General features: G+C 39.7%; 1 protein-coding gene across 7 annotated transcripts in view; it reads left to right on the forward strand.

Moving 5' to 3' along the window:
- The window catches only part of LOC126253041 (longitudinals lacking protein, isoforms H/M/V), a 176,176-nt gene that overhangs the window by 117,687 nt on the left and 42,422 nt on the right, over nt 1-16,067 (forward strand). For all 7 annotated transcript variants that reach the window (XM_049954124.1, XM_049954116.1, XM_049954164.1 and 4 more), the window contains one exon: nt 6,700-6,961. In XM_049954124.1, the coding sequence (XP_049810081.1) occupies nt 6,700-6,961 (262 nt within the window). The remainder of the gene's footprint in view (nt 1-6,699; nt 6,962-16,067) is intronic.

The following is a 16,067-nucleotide window of genomic DNA, read 5'->3' on the forward strand; positions in this document are numbered from 1 at the left end:
TGGCCGGGCACCATCTTGCATAAACCACGAGGTGTTCGCAGTGTCGTCTAAGGCAGTTTGTACCGCCACAAATTCACGAAGAATGTCCAGATAGCGTGATGCAGTAATCGTTTCGGATCTGAAAAATGGGCCAATGATTCCTTTGGAAGAAATGGCGGCCCAGACCAGTACTTTTTGAGGATGCAGGGACGATGGGACTGCAACATGGGGGCTTTTCGGTTCCCCATTTGCGCCAGTTCTGTTTATTGACGAAGCCGTCCAGGTAAAAATAAGCTTCGTCAGTAAACCAAATGCTGCCCACATGCATATCGCCGTCATCAATCCTGTGCACTATATCGTTAGCGAATGTCTCTCGTGCAGCAATGGTAGCGGCGCTGAGGGGTTGCCGCGTTTGAATTTTGTATGGATAGAGGTGTAAACTCTGGCGCATGAGACGATACGTGGACGTTGGCGTCATTTGGACCGCAGCTGCAACACGGCGAACGGAAACCCGAGGCCGCTGTTGGATCACCTGCTGCACTAGCTGCGCGTTGCCCTCTGTGGTTGCCGTACGCGGTCGCCCTACCTTTCCAGCACGTTCATCCGTCACGTTCCCAGTCCGTTGAAATTTTTCAAACAGATCCTTTATTGTATCGCTTTTCGGTCCTTTGGTTACATTAAACCTCCGTTGAAAACTTCGTCTTGTTGCAACAACACTGTGTTCTAGGCGGTGGAATTCCAACACCAGAAAAATCCTCTGTTCTAAGGAATAAACCATGTTGTCTACAGCACACTTGCACGTTGTGAACAGCACACGCTTACAGCAGAAAGACGACGTACAGAATGGCGCACCCACAGACTGTGTTGTCTTCTATATCTTTCACATCACTTGCAGCGCCATCTGTTGTTGAAAATTGTAACTACTGTAATTTCGAAAGTTTGTCCGCCTGAAAATGTACTGTTGTCCCAAGCATATTGCAACAAACGGTGTATTTCTATCGCTGCTCGTTTAGTTTTTATTGCCGTTTCAAATATACCGGTCATTTTTGAAACACCCTGTATTTATCCATTTTAGATTATATTTCATCTGTTTGGCTTCAGTTAAACGTGTACTTCATGTCTACTTCATAGTTTTTTCAAAGAGTGATGATTCATGGTTGTATGTTCTTCACATGAACTAACATTGTAAAGTTCCACACCACACAAGTAGCCCTCAGAGTTGTTCGGATACCTGTAGCCACCTTGCATATGATGTAATTGTGATTAGAAACTTTGTATGAGATGGGTTAACATCAAGATAGTATAATATGCAGCTCTGGTAGTTAGTTGTCACAATTAGATTTTGCAGTGTAAAAATGGAAAATATTTTCACTGTAGGATTAACATTATAAAAAATTCATTCTTTATGCTATATCTTTCAGAAATGACTTCTGTGAAATCTGCAAATAGAGAATTTTTGAAATTGTGTCATATATGTTCAATAAGCACAAAATAGACCAATGTTGAAATTTCCATTCAATTCCATGGCACTTCTTGATGTTCCTTTCTTGATGCATGTGAAACTGGCAGCAAATAATGTATATTGATGTGTGTTGCTACTGTCTTATGTGTAGCCTTTTCAAAAAGTCTTTACATTGATAATAAGGAAATTTACCTATAATTGCATACATTATATCTTTCTGTATTTATATAGTTTACTAACCTGTATTTTAATCCATCTGGAAGCTGAACATACTTAAAAGACACACACATAAATGCCTTTATTAAAATTTAATTGTAAATTTCCCTGTTCCTCATAAGTGTATTTGGTAATTTATCAAACCATGTAGGTATTTAGTATTCTGTGGTTTAATAATTAATTCAATTTCCTCCTTCCTTATTTGCTATAGTTGTATGAGAAGTGTCTGTGCCAAGAATGAAAATTTATCCTGCACGACAGATAATTGCCTTGGAACACGGGCCTATTTTACACTCTTGTCTGTGCCAATAAAATCTTAATTTTACCAACTTGATACTCACAGGAAGCAGTACTTAGATGTTTTGTACAACTATGGTGAATCATAATGTTACCTACACAGATGCAATGTAATACAGAGCCAACTGAAACAGGTGTTAATGTGATTATTGCCAAGACACATTGGAATTCAGAGAATTAAAATTGCACAGCTTCTAAAGAGATTTGCATGGGACACACCGTAGCTCACTGTGTTGTTATTTTTTCGTAATTTTATTGAAAACAAAAATAATGTAAGGAAAAGATAGATTGCTACTTACCATAAAGATGACACATTAAGTTGCAGATAAGGACAACTAAAAGACACACATTAGCATCAGCCACAGCCTTCTTCAGAAAAAGCGTGCGCGCGCGCGCGCAAACACACACACACACACACACACACACACACACACACACACACTTATTCACACAAGCAAGCACACCTCACGTGCACATGAGCACCATCACTGGCAGCTTGGACCAGCATGGGCATTCAGATCCAAGCTGCTGGAGATGGCAGTCATGTGTGTGTGAGATGTGCTGACAAGGGCTGTGGCCAGAAGCTAATGTGGAAGGGTATTTTAGTTGTGCTTGTCTGCCACTTAATGTGTTACCTTTATGGTAAGTAACACTCTGTCTTTTCCTTACATTGTAAATATTCCAGACTGCAATTTCCATTGTTGAAAATATAATATGAAAACTGCTATATAACTTAATGCATCTTATTCCTCGTTTTCATAATACATGCTCCCTGGGTACTGATGTTGGGATACAAATCTCGTCAGAATCAACTGAGGAAGTGTTGGGCACAGCATTTATCTAGTTTCCCACAAGTTTAGGGATGCTTCTAGACATATACGCCTTAGATCCATATTTGTCTAGTTTCGCAGTCATCACAGATACCGGGTCGTGATTTCCTTCAAACTGCGTGATGGTATCATTGAACTACTCGTAAAGTGAAGATTTCCTACCAGTTATGGCAATAATTGGATGGTGATTGGTCTTTTTTTAAATTTTTTGTATTTCAACAAGTTCGCTTAACCAAAAACATCTCTTTTCGAAAAACGGTGAACAGTGGCTGCTCTTTTGACAAAACTGTGTTGCTTGTTGCAACATAAAGATCAAAAGAATGTGCAAAACATTGAACACACATTTGGAAGGTTGGAAAACATGCCAGTTGATCTCATGTGTGAAACATTGCTCATTATTATGGCAGTGACTTTAAAGTTACATTTGGTGATAATAGCCTCATGCTGTGAGTGCATAGGAACTACTATTATTTATAGTTGTTCACCTATTGTTTCCTTCACAGTAGTCAAATAGTTTTTAATTTTACCAAATAATTGGTTATTAGAGACTTCGATAATGTTTTACAAATTTGTAAACTACAGTTTGGGCTAAAATGTTTTAGTTTTTTTAAAATGTAGTTTATATAATGTCATGCAAGTAGAATCCTATCTTAAGTTATTTGTGTAATCAATCGCTTATCAGTGGAAAATTTTCAGACTGGCCAAAATATGCCAAAAGTAAACCCCTTTACCAGAAATGGGATAAAGAGACACCATCAAACTATCAACCAATTTCACTTTTGCCAGCTTTCTCAAAAATATTTGAAAAGGCTGTGTTAAAGTAATTCCTTAAGCATCTGACTCCAAATAATATATTGTCCGAGTCACAGTTTGGCTTTCTTAAGGGTTCTGGTATAGAGAAAGCTATTTACACTTACAGTGAGAATGTACTTAATTCATTAGATAATAAATTAGAGGGTACTGGCATTTTCTGTGACCTGTGAAAAGTCTTTCACTGTGTGAACTACAGCATTCTCTTAAGTAAATTGAAATATTATGGTGTCACCAGCAATGCTGCGAAATGTTTTGAATCTTAATTAATAAACAGCAAACAAAGGGTGTCACTGCAAAATACCTGTGCAGTAAGCTGTCAGTCTTCATCTGATTGGGAATTAATTGCATGTGGTGTTCTTCAGGATTCCATCTTGGGTCCATTGCTTTTTCGTATGTACATTAATGACCTCTCGTCTGTTACATTGCCAGATGCTAAGTTTGTTTTGTTTGCAGATGATACAAACATTGCAATAAGTAGCAAGTCAAGCACAAATTTAGAAATAGCTGCTAATCAAAATTTCACTGACATTAGTAAATGGTTAAAGATAATTCACTGTCATTAAATTTTGAAAAGACACACTATATGCAGTTGAGAACCTGTAAGAGATGTCCTTCCAGCATGTGTATAACATGTGAAGACATGCAGAGCAAAGAGGTTGATGGTGTTAAATTTCATCATCTACTTCCAACCAATAGCTTAATACATAGTATCAATCCTAGGTATAAGAAAAACCTACATAAATACCAAAAATCACTTACCTTGGTCCAAAAAGGAGTCCAATATTCAGGAACACACATTTTCAATAAATTGCCAGCAAGCATTAAAAACTTGGTTTCAGATAAAGCATGGTTTAAACAGGGCTTGAAAGACTTTGTGATAGGCAACACCTTCTACTCTATAGATGAATATCTTAACAGGACTTAGACCAGCTTAAGTAAAACTGTCTGTTAGATGTCAGTTTCGGCAGCACTTAGTCACAACAGTCAATATTAGGTATTTTGTGTGTGGTACATTTATTAAAAGTGCATATCAGTGTTTCATTCTGACAGTGTATTAGTTCTGTAAATATTAGCAGATCCAGTTCACTGTTATGTTTTCACCTATTTTTCAAAGGACCAGGGCAGTAGGTGTTATATTCAAATGTTTTGTGTTTTCTATGTTACACTTTCTGACATAGTCCACACCCACAAGAATCATCTCATTTTTCGGGTCTATGAAACGAAAACTGAATCTAATCTAATCCATAATAGTATTTAGTGTGGTTGGCTTCATAACATTGACCGATTTACGTATCGGTTGGTGCGTATAAAAATCGGTTGGGTGAGTGTGTCACAAAAGAAAATATCTTGGTTAGCTTCTTGACCTACAAGAGGAGTGGGGAAGCTGGAATTTTGATATTTATTCAGGTTTGATGAGGAGCCAGACAAACAGCAAGTTATCTGCTGGAAGTAATGGCATTTTCCTTTTTTTATCCTGTACAGTAAAATATTATATGTCGCATGAAGCTCTTCTAGATGAGCACCTTCACATCTGCAGCATTGAAAAATATGTGAAAAAATTAAAACATCTTTTAAACAGTGAAACTTAAAACTAGATTTAATGAACAGACAGTGTATTCTATAACCTATACATCCATATGTAAAATTTAATAATGTAATGTAAATACTGCCATTATAATAAACAATATCCAGGGTGAGCCAAACTCAAATTGAGAGCATTGATTAAGAAGGGATTTGATTTAAATGTGACCGTTATCAGTGAAGAAAAGCAAAAGAGCAGAGAGTGGGAGGACTCCTGTGTCACTTAGCAATCAGCTCCATGCAGAGTTGAGAGTGGTTGGGGAGTAGTGAGTGGCTACCGGGAGCTAACTCGCCAGCAGTTCTATCTGTGCTGAGTCTAGTGGGATAGTGGAGCAGTGAGCTAACTCACCAACTCTCAGAAGTCAGTTACTTGCAGCTTGCTTGCTTCCATTTGAGTGGCCGAGTGCACCCAGTCTTCAAAGCTTTGTCTGTTCATAGTCAAGAGCTGAAGAGCTGGCTCGTAGTTCCTTGCAAGCCCGCCCCCCACCCCCAAAATCAAGAATGGAAATAAAAAGTGAGAAAGTGTTTCACATTTTAATGCAGTGCTCTAAAGAAATAATTTTTTTTTGCTTTCTGTTCTTTTCATCCTGGACAAAAGCTGCTCATAAAAGTATGGAATATAAACAACATACATGTATGTTGTCTGTAGTGTATTTTTCTGCAGTTTGGGAGAAGTTGCATACTGTAATGGTCTTTGACATAGTGACTAATTCAACATCTTGCCTGGGATGCCATTGCAGCATCCTGCCTTAGAATCTTTGTTCCATTCACTGACATCACTGGATAGGCAGTTTGGACATGAAGACCTAACACTCCTTTTTTCTGAGTCACCAGTTGTTTGCTCCAAAGAAGGATATAGCTTTTTGAATTAGTTCAAGAACACGTCGCCCATCTCCACTACTCCTACGTAACTGATAAAACGCATTGAAACCATCAGACTACTTCGTAATTTTTTCCCAACTTATACTTATTTTTCAATGAAAATGACACACTGTCAAGCGTGTCAATTTGCCTCATTTCTCCAATGTATAAAATTTTCTATTGTTGCTACCAAATTATGACATTGTGTTGCTGCAGTCATGGACTGTGCGGCTGGTCCCGGCGGAGGTTCGAACCATCTCTCGGGCATGGGTCTGTGTGTTTGTCTTTAGGATAATTTAGGTTAAGTAGTGTGTAAGCTTAGGGACTGATGACCTTAGCAGTAAGTAACACACATTTGAACATTTTGACATTGTGTTTTTATGTAACTGTGCAGACATCAACTAAGTATTAACAGTGCACTCTCTGTCCTCGCCAAAGCTAATTTGTTGCACCGCTTTCAACATTAGGCTCTTTCTTCAGTTGTCAAATATAATTTATTATTATTTTGAATTAATCATGTTGAGTCTTCCAATCTTCCTATGAGAATTGTATCTAATCACTACATTGATGAAGTAGGTAGGAAACTTACCTGAATTTAATGTTATGTTACACATTCAGTTTGTTGCTCATTGGACACTAGCATTTGCATTTAAAATTTAGGTGCACCAGTTACGACGACACCATCAAGTGGCATAACAAGTCAGATAGCAGAGCAGTACAGGGATGTCATCAAATTAAATGACTACTTGACAACAGGAAGGCGGCAGCAGTTTTGGGAGGAGCCATTCACAAGGCGGATAATGGATGCTATAAAGAGCAAAGAATTGGAAATGAAGACTGGTGCTGAATTACTTGGTGTGTCGTACGGCACCTTGTATGGGCGGTATAGAGATGCTTATGGCTGTCTGAAACATCCTTACCGGTAAGTTCTAAGTATTGTAAGTTGTTTGTTTTGTTATTGCCCATAGAGGTACTTTATTTATTTATTTTATTTTTCCCTTATTTATTTGAGGGGAAGTTTTACTTTAACTTTAGTTTTACTTCAACTTTAGTAAAACTTTCCCTCAAATAATTATCATATATTGTAAATTACCTGCAAAAAGTCTATAAAACACAAAATTGTAGATCTCTTTTTGGGAAATGTGTGTGAGAAATCCTTGATGCCATTTGACAAGGGGCCTAAGCGTGAAACTAATTACGGTGAAATAAATCAGTTGTTCAAAAAGCAAAAACTATTTGCAGATTTTTTGTCAGTGATATTTGACTTGTATCCTTTGTGAAAGAACTCTGGAAGATTTCAGAGACTACCCCTCCCTTTTGTTTTTTTCCCTAGCAACTGTGATGCTTCTCCAATAGGCAGGAAAACCAAACAACTGGCTGAAATAAAGTTTCTTTGTTCGGTGACCACAGTCATAATACATTATCTGAAGAAATCATTGCTGCCACTTGACTGTAAGTTTTTATTATTAATCTGTTTCACTATTGTGGTTTTGGCTGTAGAGCCGTTTCCAAGCACAAAGGCGAAAGAAAGTCAGTAAACATCCAACACATCTGAACAACACATTGTCATCGAATTGTTAAAACACATTTGTGGATGTGTATATACCAGCTGTATCCCCTGTTTTTAATTTTCACTCAGATTTTGTAATGAGGCAACATGTCCACATATGTCATGATATTTCAATGCTGACGTGTCAGTATTTACTGAGTTTTTTTACCTTTGCAGGTAAAAACATCCCTTCAGGTGAAATTGTGATTGTGAAATAAATGAGTAACAAAAACTTAGTCAAATGGTGATAATGATTTCATTAAACAAAATGGCTGTTTTTGCATAATTCACTTTGAAGACAGGTGTAGCAACCAGGAGAAATTTATAGTTAGAATAACGAAAGAATTTGGTGTAATTTTTTTCAACTAACAGATTTACTACTGAAGTCTGGTAGGAGATAAAAGTATGTAGAGGGGTTGCACAAACATTGCTCCGCAGGACACAGATCTAGAGCTTGCCAACGACATCCTCCTCTAGCAAAACCATATTGACATGGAAGGAAAGCTGCAGTACCTTGAACATGAAGCCAGTACTGTTGAGCTGAAATTGAATGCCACCATGACGAAGTTTGTGAAAATTGATACAAGAGATCGAAGAAAGCTGAGAGATGAGGATGTTGAACAGGTAAACCAGTTCACGTACACTGGGAGTATTGTTATTGAAGATGGAGGAGCTGCTGCTGAAGCCAGAGCATGAACCCACGAGGCCTTCATTTAGCTGCATGCATTACAGAAGGCAAGAGAGATTTCCGTAACAACAAAACCACAAATATTTAGAACCAACACGATAGCAGTGCTGGTAAGTGGATGTAAACTTCGTAGGTTATCTCTACAATCGCCAATGGTTTGCAAGTCTTCGTCAATAGATGTCTTAAAAGAATCCTTAAAATCGTTTGATAAACATGATATTCAATCATTGGAATCAAATGCAAGAAGAATCTATTGCTGTCCAAATCAAGAAAAGGAAGTGGAGCTGGATCAGACACACCCTCTGAAAAAGCGAGGATGCTGCAGAGAGAGATGCTCTCTGCTGTACCTCACAGTGTAAAAGGAAACGAGGAAGACCACGGTCAGCAAAGAGGACAGCGGAGGGAGAAGCCAAGAAAATGTTTGCAGAGTTGAGGATCCTTGGACTACAGGTGCATGTAGTATAAGCTACCTGCTAGGCAGCCCTATTGATTATGTTCTGTGCAGTGTACAAGCTACTTGTCCACCCAGCCTGTGTTCACTCAGCTGAGGCAATATGATCACATAAAGTACGATGTGTGGCTAGAAAAAAACCGGACTAGTACTGGTGAAACAATAAAACGAATGCAATAAGGCTGAAAGTCGCGTGGCCTGTCACGTGACTCTCGCTCCGCCTACTGCTCGAGTTTCATCTGCCTCCTGCTCTCAGTCTGCCTGTGGCGTTCTGTTTTAAGTAGTTGACGTTTTGTCTGTGCGTCGGAAAATGTTGAGTGTACAGAAAGAACAGCGTGTTAACATCAAATTTTGTTTCGAACTAGGAAAATCTGCAAGTGAAACGTTTGTAATGTTACAACAAGTGTACGGCGATGATTGTTTATCGCGAACACAAGTGTTTGAGTGGTTTAAACGATTTAAAGATGGCCGCGAAGACACCAGTGATGACACTCGCACTGGCAGACCATTCTCAGCAAAAACTGATGCAAACATTGAAAAAATCGGTAAACTTGTTCGACAAGATCGCCGTTTAACAATCAGAGCAGTGTCTGAGTTAACAGGAGTTGACAAGGAAAGTGTTAGGCAGATTCTTCATGAAAGTTTCAACATGAACAAAGTGTCCAGAATGAGATTTTCACTCTGCAGCGGAGTGTGCGCTGATATGAAACTTCCTGGCAGATTAAAATCTCATTCTGGAAACATCCCCCAGGCTGTGGCTAAGCCATGTCTCCGCTATATCCTTTCTTTCAGGAGTGCTAGTTCTGCAAGGTTCGCAGGAGAGCTTCTGTAAAGTTTGGAAGGTAGGAGACGAGATACTGGCAGAAGTAAAGCTGTGAGTACCGGGCGTGAGTCGTGCTTCGGTAGCTCAGATGGTAGAGCACTTGCCCGCGAAAGGCAAAGGTCCCGAGTTCGAGTCTCGGTCGGGCACACAGTTTTAATCTGCCAGGAAGTTTCATGAACAAAGTGTGTTCAAAAATGGTTCCAAAGTGTCTCACAATTGAACAGAAGGAACGCCGAAGAATGATTTGTTCTGACATCCTGGAAAACATTGAAAGTGATCCCACCTTCTTACAAAATGTTATTACTTGCGATGAATTGTGGTTTTTTACTTACGATCCCGAAACTAAACGCCAATCGATGCATTGGAAAACTCCTGGTTCTCCACGACAAAAAAAAGCACGAATGTCAAAATCGAAATTCAAGGCAATGATGTGTTTTTTTTTTACATCAAAGGGATTGTGCACATTGATTGGGTACCAGAGGGACAAACAGTAAATCAGCATTACTACATTAGTGTCCTGGCTACCCTACGTGAGCGAGTACGGAGAAAACGGAACGATTTGTGGAGAAAAAAGTCATGGATCCTTCACCAAGACAATGCCCCAGCTCACAGTGCGTTGTCAGTGAAGACGTTTTTGGCAAAACACAACATTCCCATCTTAGATCATCCACCCTACTCACCTGATTTGGCCCCCTGTGACTTTTTTCTTTTCCCTAAAGTCAAGTCAGCTTTGAAAGGAACTAGATTTGAGACTGTTGAAGCAGTAAAAGAAAAAGCGACGGAAGTAATATATGGACTTACCGAAAATGATCTGCAGCATTGCTATGAACAGTGGAAAATTCGTATGGAGCGGTGTAGAGACCGAGGAGGAGAGTACATTGAAGGAGATAACATGAAATTGTAAATAATTGCAAATAAATGTTTTTTCCAGCATCAGTCCGGTTTTTTTCTAGCCGCACCTCGTATAACCCTACTGTCTGACTGCCTTCAGATGAGCATTCCAGTTGGAACTGCCTGATACAGAGCACTCGAGGAGGACTGGATAAAACTGAATGTTAACATGACTAAGCAAGAAAACAGGTTTCATTTCCCAAAGGGTCCTCGGAAGCTAAAAACAGTGCCACTATATTGATAGGATGCACCAAAAGATAACTGCGAGGAGTTAATGTTTTCAAAAGTTTTATGCATCGTGGTCGCTGAGGAATGGATAAATTTCCTATATTTTTTTTGTTGGATCGTCTTGGAGGACGTAGTGCAGGAAATTAATTGAACTACAGTCATGGACAGTAGAACATCATTTGGGTGATGTTGAGCATATTGGATATTTACATCCCTACCTTAACCACCAGTTCAAAGGATATTTGATTCAAGGCATGATACCAACCATCTGAAAGCAGGCAAATATATCATTACGTCAAAAAAGGTGCTGTCAAAGATCCCATAGTCACTAAATAATATTTGCTTGCTGAACACACTGTGCGAAATATAAGAGCGATTCATATAATCAGATAATTGCACACAGAATGTTAACAGATCTTGACCAAACACACTATGGTTTCAGGAAGGGAAAACTGAACCGTACATAGTAAACAGAGCAGTTGCAATCATTTATAATGACTTACTTGACTTATTTCGTGTTGCTCTTGTGCAGAGCATAGGGTTTTAATGAAGCTCAGCCAGGGCATTTGATTTGGGCCAAGGATCCTCAACTCTGCAAACATTTTCTTGGCTTCTCCTTGCGCTGTCCTCCTCTTTGCTGACCATGGTCTTCCTCGTTTCCTTTTACACTGTGAGGTACAGCAGAGAGCATCTCTCTCTGCAGCATCCTCGCTTTTTCAAAGGGTGTGTGTGATCCAGCACCACTTCCTTTTCTTGATTTGGACAGCAATAGATTCTTCTTGCATTTGATTCCAATGATTGGATATCATGTTTACCAAACGATTTTAAGGATTCTTTTAAGACATCTATTGACGAAGACTTGCAAACCATTGGCGATTGTAGAGATAACCTACGAGGTTTACATCCACTTACCAGCACTGCTTTCGTGTTGGTTCTAAATATTTGTGGTTTTGTTGTTACGGAAATCTCTCTTGCCCTCCGTAATGCATGCAGCTGAATGAAGGCCCCATGGGTTCGTGCTCTGTCTTCAGCAGCAGCTCCTCCATCTTCAATAACAATACTCCCAGTGTACGTGAACTGGTTTACCTGTTCAACATCCTCATCTCTCAGCTTTCTCCGATCTCTTGTATCAATTTTCACAAACTTCGTCATGGTGGCATTCACTTTCAGCTCAATAGTACTGGCTTCATGTTCAAGGTACTGCAGCTTTCCTTCCATGTCAATATGGTTTTGCTAGAGGAGGATGTCGTTGGCAAGCTCTAGATCTTCCAATCTCTGTCAGTCCCCATTGTATTCTTGTCTTCTTCTACTTCTTCTTCTCCAATTCCCATATCACGCCATCCAGCACCAGTAAAAAATGGTTGCAGATAAAACACATTCTTGGTGAACTGTAGGCTTACTGTCATGGGTGACTCAGCATGTGTAGTTATTGTAAGTCTCCCTCAAAACCTGCAGTATCTTCTCTGGTATCATGCACCTTGCCAAAGATTTCCACATATGACTCTTTTTTAATGGAGTTGAATGAAATTCAAAACCTGCCCAAAAAAAAAAAAAAAAAATGTGGACTAGCAATGAGTTTATTTGATTGTTCACTTATGACTCTGTTTGTTTATTTGAACTGTATGAGAACAGCTACTTCTAAAACTAGCTTTCTCCTTTTTTTATCTGCAGTCTGAATAAGAAAGAGAACCAAAAGATGAAGGTAATCCTGAAATGGCAGAAAATATGTTTAATTCAGAGCCACCTTCAAAGGAAGAAATCGAGACGGCAATCTTACAGCTAAAGAACGGAAAGGTTCCAGAGTCAGATAATGTTCTCGCAAAACTTCTGACTACTGTCCTGGATCCAGCCACTGCTCTTCTCCACCATAAAGATGTGGAACTTGAAAAGTGTGAGTGCAGGAATGGAGGGGTGACTCCCATCAAATTTCCCAAAAAAGGAGACATCACTAACTGGCATAATTTGAGAGGAATCACCTTGCTTACAATTGCAAGCAAAGTGGTGGCACAGATAATCCATAATAGAATCAAGGTTCAAGTTGAATTATTGATGATTACCATGAATATGATGTCACTGCTGTGATAAACAATGTTATTGATAATCTTTCAGGACTGAAGTTACCAACATGTTTGTGTAACTCCTTCAGAGACTACCTTCGCAGTAGAGTACTGAATGGACATCTCCTGATTCTACTGCCAAATGATAAATAACAAAAGGATGCTCTCATAGGTTTCTCTGTGGCCCTGACTTCTGCGATGTTGTGAGCAAGTCACGATGTTGTGAGCAAGTCACTATTGGAAATGATAAAAGAGTCACTGATGTCATTAGTCATTACATATGCAGCTGATAACCCTCATGGTAGTTACTGGAAATTCTACAGCTCAGATAGGGCAAATGTGTAACCCAGCAGTGCTGTGAACAAAACAAATTGAGGATTGCAGGAAATGACTATCTACATGCTGCTGATGGGAAAATTGTTGAAAACAAGGAATCCGGGTATTAGACGAAATGTTGCCTGGTTAGTAGGAAAATGGTAAACCGGTGTTTGGGGAGATATCTGAATGAGAGTAGAATGTACACACATTTGGATGCAACAGATGAAGGCATGCAACAGGTGAATGGAGGGGCAGGAGGGTGCAGGGAAGGATTTTGTGACCCACGGGTGTATATATAACAGCACAGACTGATGTGTAGAGCAGGGCAGGGTAGCACAGCACCTGCTTCCGCCTTCGCCGCACAATGTCTGGGACACAGTTTACTGCGTGAGTATAACACATGCTCCCACTGGGTGGTGTCTCAGAATGATGACAATGAAGGTGAAGGTATTGGAAATATCGGTGGCTATAAGGAGGTTACATCTCGAACTGATGGTCCTGCAGGATTGAGCTTTCTTCATTAACCAAACACCAATGTTGTCACAAACAACTAAAGAAAATGAAGAAACTTGATCTTTCCAAGCTTACACAACATTCCATTGTGCATTGCAAATAAAGACCAAAGGAAAGAGCAATTGAACATCTGTCAGTAACCCTCCCTACCATTTCTTCATATTGATGGACCAAGAAAAATATGCCACTGACAGGTCAATATTTCATTTGAGGTAAAATATCTGAAGTGATTTCGCAAACAGAAGCATCTCTCCTAGGAACTCACAGACTTACAGCTCAAGAACTCGAACCACCGTGGAACTATGATGCAACAAGTGCTACATATCCATTGTACTCATCAGAAGCCAGAAGTGTGTCTTTGACACTTCTTCAGAACTCAACAAATGTGCCTTCTAGTACAGCTGTGGAACCGCATGCTCAATTCATATATAGTAACAACAATTTCTCTAATTAAGTTTCCAAAGTAACCTTTCCAACTCTTCCTTAAATCGTTACATTGTAAGAAATTTCAGTAAAACTTAACTCAGGAACACGGCGATTTTTTCTTCACTTGCAGTTGGTTTTTAGACATTACACCCCTTAGAAAATATAGATTTCTGCATGAGCCCATGAACCTAATGGAGTTTGGTACCTTCACATTTGAAGGACTGCACACCCCATGAACCATGGACCTTGCTGTTGGTGGGGAGGCTTGCGTGCCTCAGCGATACAGATAGCCGTACCGTAGGTGCAACCACAACGGAGGGGTATCTGTTGAGAGGCCAGACAAACGTGTGGTACCTGAAGAGGGGCAGCAGCCTTTTCAGTAGTTGCAAGGGCAACAGTCTGGATGATTGACTGATCTGGCCTTGTAACAATAACCAAAACGGCCTTGCTGTGCTGGTACTGCGAACGGCTGAAAGCAAGGGGAAACTACAGCCGTAATTTTTCCCGAGGGCATGCAGCTTTACTGTATGATTAAATGATGATGGCGTCCTCTTGGGTAAAATATTCCGGAGGTAAAATAGTCCCCCATTCGGATCTCTGGGCGGGGACTACTCAAGAGGATGTCGTTATCAGGAGAAAGAAAACTGGAGTTCTACGGGTCGGAGCGTGGAATGTCAGATCCCTTAATCGGGCAGGTAGGTTAGAAAATTTAAAAAGGGAAATGGATAGGTTAAAGTTAGATATAGTGGGAATTAGTGAAGTTCGGTGGCAGGAGGAACAAGACTTCTGGTCAGGTGACTACAGGGTTATAAACACAAAATCAAATAGGGGTAATGCAGGAGTAGGTTTAATAATGAATAGGAAAATAGGAATGCGGGTAAGCTACTACAAACAGCATAGTGAATGCATTATTGTGGCCAAGATAGATACGAAGCCCACACCTACTACAGTAGTACAAGTTTATATGCAAACTAGCTCTGCAGATGACGAAGAAATCGAAGAAATGTATGATGAAATAAAAGAAATTATTCAGATAGTGAAGGGAGACAAAAATTTAATAGTCATGGGTGACTGGAATTCGAGTGTAGGAAAAGGGAGAGAAGGAAACATAGTAGGTGAATATGGATTGGGGCTAAGAAATGAAAGAGGAAGCCGCCTGGTAGAATTTTGCACAGAGCATAACTTAATCATAGCTAACACTTGGTTTAAGAATCATGAAAGAAGGTTGTATACATGGAAGAACCCTGGAGATACTAAAAGGTATCAGATAGATTATATAATGGTAAGACAGAGATTTAGGAACCAGGTTTTAAATTGTAAGACATTTCCAGGGGCAGATGTGGACTCTGACCACAATCTATTGGTTATGACCTGTAGATTAAAACTGAAGAAACTGCAAAAAGATGGGAATTTAATGAGATGGGACCTGGATAAACTGAAAGAACCAGAGGTTGTACAGAGTTTCAGGGAGAGCATAAGGGAACAATTGACAGGAATGGGGGAAAGAAATACAGTAGAAGAAGAATGGGTAGCTTTGAGGGATGAAGTAGTGAAGGCAGCAGAGGATCAAGTAGGTAAAAAGACAAGGTCTAGTAGAAATCCTTGGGTAACAGAAGAAATATTGAATTTAATTGATGAAAGGAGAAAATATAAAAATGCAGTAAATGAAGCAGGCAAAAAGGAATACAAACGTCTCAAAAATGAGATCGACAGGAAGTGCAAAATGGCTAAGCAGGGATGGCTAGAGGACAAATTTACGGATGTAGAGGCTTATCTCACTAGGGGTAAGATAGATACTGCCTACAGGAAAATTAGAGAGACCTTTGGAGATAAGAGAACCACTTGTATGAACATCAAGAGCTCAGATGGAAACCCAGTTCTAAGCAAGGAAGGGAAAGCAGAAAGGTGGAAGGAGTATATAGAGGGTCTATACAAGGGCGATGTACTTGAGGACAATATTATGGAAATGGAATAGGATGTAGATGAAGATGAAATGGGAGATACGATACTGCGTGAAGAGTTTGACAGAGCACTGAAAGACCTGAGTCGAAACAAGGCCCCCGGACTAAACAACATTCCATTGG

Source organism: Schistocerca nitens, chromosome 1, assembly GCF_023898315.1.
Source record: "Schistocerca nitens isolate TAMUIC-IGC-003100 chromosome 1, iqSchNite1.1, whole genome shotgun sequence".
NCBI classification, from domain to species: domain Eukaryota; kingdom Metazoa; phylum Arthropoda; class Insecta; order Orthoptera; family Acrididae; genus Schistocerca; species Schistocerca nitens.